The sequence below is a fragment of the Dinoponera quadriceps genome, unplaced genomic scaffold (assembly GCF_001313825.1).
Source record: "Dinoponera quadriceps isolate SergipeBrazil2010 unplaced genomic scaffold, ASM131382v1 scaffold3, whole genome shotgun sequence".
Lineage (NCBI taxonomy): Eukaryota > Metazoa > Arthropoda > Insecta > Hymenoptera > Formicidae > Dinoponera > Dinoponera quadriceps.
This window is the reverse complement of record NW_014554293.1, coordinates 1,503,166-1,513,524: the sequence shown is the minus strand read 5'-3', so window position 1 is coordinate 1,513,524 and position 10,359 is coordinate 1,503,166. Positions and strand designations below refer to the sequence as shown.

General features: G+C 43.4%; 1 protein-coding gene across 1 annotated transcript in view; it reads left to right on the top strand.

Annotated features, from left to right (window-relative positions):
- The first annotated feature begins 6,070 nt into the window (after positions 1 to 6,070).
- Positions 6,071 to 10,359, top strand: part of LOC106742983 — an 81,965-nt gene continuing 77,676 nt past the window's right edge. The window contains exon 1 of the mRNA XM_014616406.1: positions 6,071 to 7,605. Coding sequence (XP_014471892.1) covers positions 7,480 to 7,605 — 126 coding nt within the window. The 5' untranslated portion in view covers positions 6,071 to 7,479. The remainder of the gene's footprint in view (positions 7,606 to 10,359) is intronic.

Genomic DNA, 10,359 nt, shown 5'->3' with positions numbered 1-10,359 from the left:
CGCGTACACGCGCCTTCGTCCGGCGCGCCGTTTTATTATATATGAAAACAGGAATCCGCCTCTGCCGGGGAAATTAGCTCCCGTTCTCGCATTTCCCCTCATTCTCTCTCTCTCTCCCTCCCGTTCGCTCTCTCGCGTACGCGAATCCACGCGAATCTCCCTCGCTAAAACTCGCGCGTGTGCGATCACGCGCAGCTTGCTGCTTTTTAAACCGGCCTTAACGGTGCTCGTCGCAGTTGATAATCTCCTGCCGCTTTAATTAATCCACTTGCACGCGCGCGCGCAGGCAAGAAGCGCGTTTTGACGAGATCGGCCAGCCGTGCGCGAAATCCGAAGAGCGTGTAACGAGCTCGCCGTTATTTTCGCGTACGCCGCGCTCTTGTCGCGATTCCGATAAATAATTGCGTTGCCGTACCTCGCGCTGTGTGCTCGGCGGCGCGATCGTTATAAATTTCGCGCTTTTCGGGTGCGGGAGGAAAGTTCGCCTTGCGAACTGGAACTTCGGCGACTCGGGAAAGTCCGGGGATAGAGACATATATGTACAGGCGCGCCTCGATCTACATAGGGGAAGCCGGGGTATAATGGGAGCGCTAAGGTTTAGACAAGTTTTAAACGTATTAAAAATGAACAGATCAACTTGGCCCTGCAGCAAAATATTCTTCGGACTATCCGCTGTAAGAAAGACAAAAGTTTGGCGGCGAAAGAATGGTATAGGATGAAGTGATTAGCTTGCCGAAAGCGCGCATTGATCTCATTATGATTCTTATGTGTGGCATAACGGGATGTCTCGCAAAATCTGTTTGTTTCTCTAACATTAAAGTACAAAACTTCTTAAAAGTGAGAACAGGTGATATATGTATGAAGTGACCTCGGTTCCACGGAAGTTAGGTCGACAAGTTTTTGGTCCATGTTAACCACATATTCACAGAGCTCCTTTCCTCGTGAACACTGTTTTAAAAGCGCTCATATTTGTAACTTTAACTACTTTGCTGCAGCTGTTCTTCATTTTTTTAATATATCATTCTAAAATTGTTTTAGGGATTCCAAATGTAATATAGAAACTTTTCAACTATCTATTCTATTTTCTCGTTATGCCCCGAAATGTATAAGTTTACTTTAAATAATATAAAACATCACAGGTAATCGATATTTGCACAAATACTTTACTAAAGTAACAAAAAAAGATCATTCAATAACGTGGATATATTAACGGTATATATAATAGAAAATAGAATTTCGTTATTGCTTACTTTATACAAATCAAAGAAATTGCAACTCAGTCGCGGAAAGCAAAGCGAACGCATTAAATGATTTATAGCTAGTAATTTTCAGCTAAAAATAATATGACAACTGATAATAATATACGATAAGAGACATCTACAATAATTATTGCAAAATATTTAATTATGCGGCAGCATCTCCAAAAATTTCTGTAAAAAAACATCTGTAAAAAGTTATCGACCATATCTCATTATATTCTGTCGTCTCGTTATGCCTCGGGTTTCCCTATAGGAAGATTCTTGAGATCTAATTGAGGTGCAGTTTGGTTTTTCAAAAATTGTACAAATCGGGAAATTTGCTCAGATTCAAAGTCGGAAGTGTAATATTCCGGACAAACGATTCTAAGTAAAGAAACGAGACAGATTTCATTCGAAGAAATAAATAAATCATCATGGCTCTCAGATGTACAGTCAGCTGGAGATAAAAACAGTCAATAAAAACCGACGCAAGATGGAAATTGCGAAACTCATTTAATCTATAAATAAAACAAGAGGAATGGAGTATCAAACAGTCTCTTTTCAGAATTACCCGTTAACGAATGTAAATATAAAATATGAAGCTCTCAAGATGTATAATCCGAGAATAAATAAAAATAATTAAGAGTAGTCTTATACTGGCTCTTATTTTTTCTCTTTTTATTTATTCTCTGATTACCCAAAGGTTTCGGTTGTCTTTCCTTACCTATCTCAGCAAAAATATATAAATATTATTATACATATCTCGATATCAAGATCGATACAAGAATGAGTTATTATTTTATATTCATTCGATTTGCTTAATACATATCCAAAGTTTTTTCTGCCTTCTATTTTATATTAGAATTTAATAAAATGTATGAAACATTTTGGGTATATTTATTTTATATTTGTAAATATTTAAAAAATATATCCACACGTAAATGCTTAAAGTATTTTAAATTTAAGCATATCAATTTTTTATTCTATTTTCGTTGTTCTTATTCTTTATTTTTTATTTTTGTTATTCTTATATTAAACTATTCTTATATATTATATATTCTATATATTAAATATATATTAAATTCAATGGTTTTTATACATATAAAAAAGATTCTTCCTATATGATATTACAAAAGCATATTAATTTTACCTATTAAACGGGGAAATGCGAATTTCCATGATATTATACTGTTTCGATTATATACAGAGAAGCTACGTTTAATATAATATATAATATATAATATAGGAGAAATTCTCCATCGTGATAAAAATGGAAATTTTCAATTGGTGCCTACGTATCTAGGAAAATTTTGAGGAATTTCTTTGTGGAAAATCGGTATCACTTGGCGGCCGTCATTTTCGCGCGTGCGAATCATGCAAAATAGATAAATGCAAAATACAGGACCGCCGTGTTGAATATTTACACCGGGATAAATATAATACACGTATCATCCGCGATGATGTAATGTAATTTCGGTATTGATTAGTACTGGCGCTTTGTATGCATCGAACGTCATTAGTGACGCGTCGCGTTCAGCTGTAGCGGAACGCTGCGTAACGCGCACTATCTAGACGAGTAATCCGGTATGATGAAATTTCGCCACTTGAAAGACGAGTCGTTTGATGCAAATAAGCCGACGCGTGTTTACCGTCACGTTTCCTTTTTTCCTCTCTGTTTTGTCGAAAAGCTGCCACCTCGATGAGGTATGTTCGAGTTGGTCGGGATGGCTCGGGTGCATCGAATTTCGACGCGAGCCACGGTAGTTCTTCGTGAAACAAGCGAAATTTCGCGCCAGCGAAAAAAGCATACAATTTTCAAAGTGTTCCGGAGAAATCGATATTTGAAAAAAAATATGCCAGAGAGAGAAATGTGAGATAAAATTGGATCAGGTAATTGTACGAATGAGCATTGCATTACGAGTTTAATGATACATGACATTTCTCCGGTGTTACGGAGGCAAAGTGCGCGTTTTACGACGCATTTAGAGAAATTCGATCGGTCGGACTGTAACGAGAGTAATGATAAGAGCGACGATATGGTAAAAGTGATACCGCTATAATAATTATATTAATGAGACCTACGAGATAATAAAATTCGTGAAGCTATATAATGCCCGAGTAATGGGGATATGAGAAACGCGAATGTGAGCTACGAAAAGGTATATCCTCCTGATGTCGATTTTAATACCCTATTGTATTCTATTTTATTAAAAATTATTGCTTGCAAAAGGAAAATATCAATGCATAACACATTAAGTTAATAAGGCATACAAAAGTCTGGATAATAGCAATGATTGCTGCTGCCAGGCCAATAATTACATAATTTTCTTCCATAATATTATTGAATATAAGCGAGGTCCGTGGTCAGTAAAAAATAAATGAGCAAAATGGAAAACCCAATTAAAACTGTAATAAATTGCATTGTACTTTCTGTGCAACGTAACCGTTTTAACAATATTTCAAGTAGTACGATTTTGTAACTCCACCTTAATTATAAAAAAAAAATAACGTTTAGATCACAGAAAATCAAATAACAAAAATTCAATAACAGAATAAACAAGAGAATTTTGAAGGATATAATAGATGTTAGTTTATTAAAATAATATAGTTTCAATAACTGCGACAATTTTTCGTCCGCCACGTTCGGCTGTTTCTACTTGGAATACTGCGAGCAGAATCCAATCCGTAGGATTCGCCCGATCACGACGAATGGGAATAAAATCGAGTCGCGCAGGCATCGCAGGATGCGTGGATAATTGTTTTCTGCCTTCGAGCTTCGCGTCTTTTCAAAGATCGACCAGAATTTATGTCACGTACTTGCGGGACCCGCCGGAGCCGGCAAAAACGAACGGACTGTGACAAGAACGGTCGAGTTAACGATCGATCTCTCGGGAGAGCAAGACGGACAGCACGTCATTCGCGTTCCGCTAAGTGCAGAGCAACAATTTCCGAGTATGCTTTTCCATGGAGAATTCGTAACGTTGCGTGCGGAAATGGCGAGAATTAATAACACCACACAGTCGTACGGGAGGAATTGAGGTAGCACCCCTCGCGCGTTTGAGTCAAGTAAAAAGACTTACGAAGTGGCGCCGTTTGCTGAACGCTTGTCACTCGGAACTTTACGACTGTATCTCCTTCACCCCCTTTCCTTCCCACTCTGTCTCCCTCTCTCTAAACGCTCGAATTACATGTAAATTTTTATCTAAACTGGCATACAATGCGAGCCATTATACGTTAAGTCGTTTTTCTGTACTTTATACATCCTAGCATTCTTTTCGATCTTGTAACTTGTGACTTTTCTTCCAAACTATTTATTTACTTTCTTTTAAATATTAAATAACATGTAAGTTGTCAAATGCAAACTGTCATTCCTAAACTCGTGCTCGCTTGTTCGGTTGTTTGCATCAAATATGTAAGAAGCAATGTTTGAAGGCTGCGATATAAAAACATTTCACACTTCTATGTTCTTTTTTTTTTATTGCAGATTGTATTATTTATACTAAGGGAAAAAATATTCGTGGAAGATAACGAAAATTTATTCGCGGTGGGTGGTAATAACATATTATACGGTAATATAATATATGATATTATGCGATAATAATATAATATACATACACTAATAGGCCGATTTTTAATAAAAAAAGAATTTATTCGAATGAGAAAATATATGTTCCTTTTAAAACCGTAGCTTTTTACAAAAGCGATAGTTTATTCTATCGAAAGGAAAAATAACTGGATTTAAATAAATGTTATTGGTATTCCATTGAATAAATATTTTCTAGATATTTTTTTCTCTCAGTATACAATAACTAGAGATTAAAATCACCTAATCTGACGGTAACTTATCCGGTAATTTTGAGAAGCTGGTACTTGGTAAATAATCCGGTAATTTTGAGAAGCTGGTAAAACGGTAATTTAGAAAAAATTACAATCTATATTTGATTATTATAATCTATATTTTTTATACCATCATATCTTACAAGCATTTACAGCACTTTCATTTATTATTTTGCTGTTTCAACGACTAGACCGTGGAATATAATTGAAAATTTTTCATACAAGGAACAAAAACTAGAAATTAAATCTCCAATATCTTCGAAGGATTGCAAGCAATTTCCTTATTTTCTAAAAAAACACTTTAGAGATCATCGGCTGTACACTTGATGAGAATAAACAAAAATGTTGTATTATCTTGGAAAAGTATGGAAACGTATTAGTGTGGGAAACCTGATTACCAGCCTGATTCGTGCACAAAACTATAACAACAACGAGTTTTAACCAAAATGATCAATAGATTATCATCCGACCTTAATTTCACTGTTAATAATCGCCACTTTGAATCTAACATTAATCTTACATTAACAATTAATATTTCAAATTTCCTTCCTTAGAGAGCTAAGCTCCGCACATCGAAAATAAATCAACGTATGTATTTATCCGCTTAATCCGCCTATCTCTCTCTTATTCTCTCGTAATTCTCTGAACACCCGTCGAATTCCCCAAATCGTAGGGATCGCGGTGGGTCGACCCGGCCGATCGTCGTGGCGCGTCGACGCGGGAAATGACAGCCTGTCCCCGATTACCACCCCCGTTTATTAGACCCGTTTTTGGAGATTCCCCGGCGATTTGTCCGCGGTTCTGTCGCGGTCGTTCTTTCGTAACCCGTCCTTATCCGCCGTTATCCCCCACTACCCCGCCGTTTCTCTCTCCGTTCGCTCATTCCGGCGTCGCGACGGAGGTCGGTCGGTCGGTCGGACGGACGGACGGACGTACGTAGCGAGCGAGGACCAGCGCGGCGGACTGGGAACGTCAGAGTGCTCTCCGACTTGGTCGCGCACGCATCCCTCTCTCCGGCTCGTCGGCTGGCGGGATAACGCGGGTATCCTCGTTTCGTCGATTACCCACGAGAGCAACACGTTGCGCCGTTCCCGTTGTTTCGTGACGCCCGGTGAATGCGCCAGTGAGATACCCCGTTCGGGGGTTCGCTCGTTCGCAGTCAGGAGAACCGGCGGGAGAGCGGAAATTGAAAACGACGGTGCGGACCAAGAGAGAGAGATAGAGAGAGAGTCTCAGCTTCATTCGACGGGGAATTGAGCATCGCCGACAACACTTCGGCCCTCTCTCTCTCTTACCCCTGTTACGTCATCGTGAAATTTCGAATCGAGCATCTCCCGTGATCCGGCGGAGAACCCGGCTCGATTATCGAGAGCGTCCGATTGCCGGCCGACAGGCGAGCGTCTTCTCTTCTTCCCTCCCTCTCAAGAGCACGTACGCTGGGAACATCGTCCGGGGGCTGAGTTCGCTGGTGCAGTCTCGCCGGTGAGGATCCATCGTGAAGATCGATCGATCCGCGGGAATAAAAGGTAGCGCGCGACAAGTGAGTGGTGAGTCTCCCGCGTCGCTCTGGAATGGACATCCGGAAGAGACGACGCTCGTGAAGGCCGTCAGCGCGTTTCCGCTCGCTTCCGCTCGGCGCTCTTCCTCCCCGGACTCGCTCGGGTGGCTCTTCGCCGCGGGGGAGGGGTGAACATCGCCAGTGGGACCCGAGAGGAGCCGTTCGACGGGGGCGACGATCCCGCCGTTGTTCGTCGCGCGGCCACTGGAGAACCGGGAGCGCGATCGAGCGCGATGCGCTGAGGCATCGATCATCGGGAGAGCGACGGAGCGGGGACGCGGACTGTGGACGCGTTGGACGTTCAATTAAAGGGCCTCAGCTTGGCGAACGGGACGGGCGGCGAAGTAAGGAGCGAGCGAGAGGGAGAGCGGAAGGGAAGAGAGAGAAAGAGCGACGTTGACTCGGCCGATTGACTCCGCGCGCGCGATTGTCGCGCGCGAGAGAGAGAGAGAGAGCAGTGTGACGAGAGCAACCGCGCGCTTGCGGTGATGCCGCCGTTGCCGGGAGATGCGGTATCGTCGCTCTGAGGAGGAGACGAACGCGTCGACGCGTCACCGCGAGAACCAGCCACTCGGACTCCGCTCTCGAGCGCCCGCGAGAGCCGCGTCTCGCTAGAGGGTGGTATGCCCGAGCCTCGTCCAAGCCAACGTCGTGGAGCGTCGGGGTAGAGCGACGACGTCCGGTCCACGACGAAACGATTCGAGAGAGAAATTCTCCGAGAGAGTTCCGAGTGGAAATCCTTCGGCGTGGGCGCGCGAGAACGCGCGCCGGGATCCGCTGTATTAATTGCCCCTTGTAATTGGGGTTTCTAGGATCGCGCTTAATTAATTGCGGCCGACGTGAACGATGAAGTGGTGCGTGTTGGTGTTGGTATTCGCCGGCCTGAGCAGAGGCGATAATGCCATCGATACGGACTCCCTCACTCTCAACTGCATGCGACTCAATTCCCAGGAAGAGATAGATCTCGATAAGGTACGTGCGTCGACGTCCTTCTCATCCCTCTTCGCACCCTCCTCCTCGTCTTCCGCATCCCGTTCACCCTCGTCCCGAACCCCCGTGAGAGCCCGACTTCAAACGCGCGCATCGCCCGTCTTTTCCCCTCTCCGTTTTTCCCCGCTCCTCTCTCTCTCTCTCTCTCTGGAGGAGAAAGGGGGAAGATACTCTCCTCCCGTTTCACCTTCAAACGATCTGTGTGATATAAAATCTCACGTAACCGATATAACGAGACCCACCGAAACCGCTCGAAGTCTCTCTTCTTCGAGGAGACGCGTTCGTTGCCACACCGAGTATACTCGTGTAAATCGCGCGATATCGCCGTGTCACGCACACGCGTCGTCGAAACCGCGGCTCGGTAACGTGCGTGTGATTCATTACCGTTTCATGCCGATCGATTATTATATTTAATTCCCGCCGGTTAAACAAAGATCTACCTCTTCGCCGATATCACGTCAATTATATAGCGCGCAGTTTTCTCGCATGAACGCGCTCACGCTTAATATTAATAAACCTGTTATAAACGTGTTCGTATGCGCGAACGTATATTCACACATGTTGCGTCGACTGGTCGATGCGCAAATGTTGCGTTGCTGGAAGAAATATACGCAATGTTAATACACATTTTATACACGTGATCAAGAATCGTGGATACGCCCGGTGCGTCGAAGGAAATCGCAAAATGAAGCTTTCCAAGTCCGAGTCGAAATTTTGCCGATGTTAAACCGTTAATCTTGCAATATATGGCAGAAACTGAAATAACAAAATAGGCTCAGTCTCAATTCTAATAATATAATTCCTACTTTGGTCCTAGTGATGTCTGAAACTTCTGTCTTCGTTGTTTTAGCGAAGATGGGTTGCCGAAGATAGCGTTAAAATTCAATCTGTACACGAAGGAAAGTCTGTATTAATCAGAAAGGGAACAACCAGCGTTCTGGTTGATGGAAACGGAATTTTTGGGTTCTTATGACCCAAATGTGGTTCTTACAACCGGAAATTCGGTTTCCTTCGTTCATTATAAATCTGCTTCTTCCTTTTCTTGTTAATACAATCAGACTTTTTTCCCCGCATAGAATCAAAGGTTCGAGAGAGAGGTCGAAAAGTGTCAATATCGTCAAAATAGATTTTTATTAGTCGATGCGTGTAGAAAAGTTGTAGCGAAAATTATTACAAACCTTTGTAACTTCGAAATATACTGCGACACTATTCGTAATACTGAAATATACCGGGATTATTATCAAAATTCCCATTCCTCATCCTTCTTTTCCTCTGTCTGCGTTGTAATCTTTAACGATGTGTACATAATATTCGTCATCAAAGATTACAGCACACGTAGTAATTTCGATAATAATCCCGGCACATTCCGGAATTATAAAAGTTTGTAGTAATTTCCACTACAATATTTTCCCCGTGTAGGTCAACTGGGTACACCGATAGAAAATTATAGTTATTTTCGACCATATCCACACATTTTGCTCTCAATCATAAAAACAATTAGGAGAAGCGTCTTTCTAGTAAATGTTAGTGTAGTATCTGCGATGATAACCTTACATACGCGTTGCCACTGCTATAAAATATAGTTGGCACCGAAAGTAACCGACTATAATTTTCTATCAGTGTGGACGCGAACCGCCCTTCAAGCTGGCGCGAAAATTTCGACTTTCGGACGAGGAAAAGGGCGCGAATTCAGCTTCACATCGGCGATATGACGCGCGCTAATGGCGCTGATAAATTCGGTCGAGAAGAGCGCGGCGCTACGGTGGCCGTTAATTTCGCCCGGGGAAAATGCCGTGGCGAAAAGAGAACTACCGTCGGTGCCGCCTAATCTCCCGACTGTGTAAGACGCGCGCGAGAGGCGCAATTTCAACAATCTCTCCGCTGGCCCCGGCCGCAGATTAATGCGATTCCGATAGTTCGCGGTTTGTCGCGTTATTGAAATAGGCGACAGCGAACTTTTGCCCGCGAAGTATCGCCGGCAGATCCGAAGCAATGCGATAATTCGCGAGATCACTCGTACCTACGCGCGATATTATGTAATGGTGGCCCGAGCAGAACGAGGAATCGAAGGGATCGGCCGGGGAAGAACCTCGTATTGTCGCTGAAGCGAAATTTCACGCGCACTTTCCGAGTGCTCCGCGCGCTGCTGACGCCGAAAGAAATCTCCTGCGCGTGCGGTTTCTCCGGCGAGTCGGTTCCGCGGGCGGATCCGCCGATTAACGGCGAACCGAACATTAGTTTCCCCGCCCCGGTAGTTTGATTCGGGAAACCGCGACGCACGAGACGCGCAACGCCGAATGAGATTTGTAAGCGGACGTCGGGAAAAATTGGAAAACGTCAATTCCGCCTCTCTGTAGCCACCGAATACGCGATGTCTGCTCCACCCTGTACGTACGTACCGTACCGTACGTATGCTATGTGTATATATGTGTATATATATATATATACATATATATATGCAACATGGCGCGCCCATTGATTAAACCCCGGTTTAACGGCGCTGTGTGTCATGGCCTCGAAAAGCAGGTCAACCGTTTCTTCCTTACCGAAAAACCCCCGAAATTTATTTCGCCGTTTAATGGACGTGCGCGAATTTGCATTTTAGTGCATGAAATACCGCTACGGGTCGGATCGGCGCAAAAAGCAGCTTTGCTTTAAACGGATTAAGATGTTAATTCGGCGGATTATTAAAAACTCGCATGACGTTGTTCCTCTCTTCCCCCCCCCCCCCCCCCC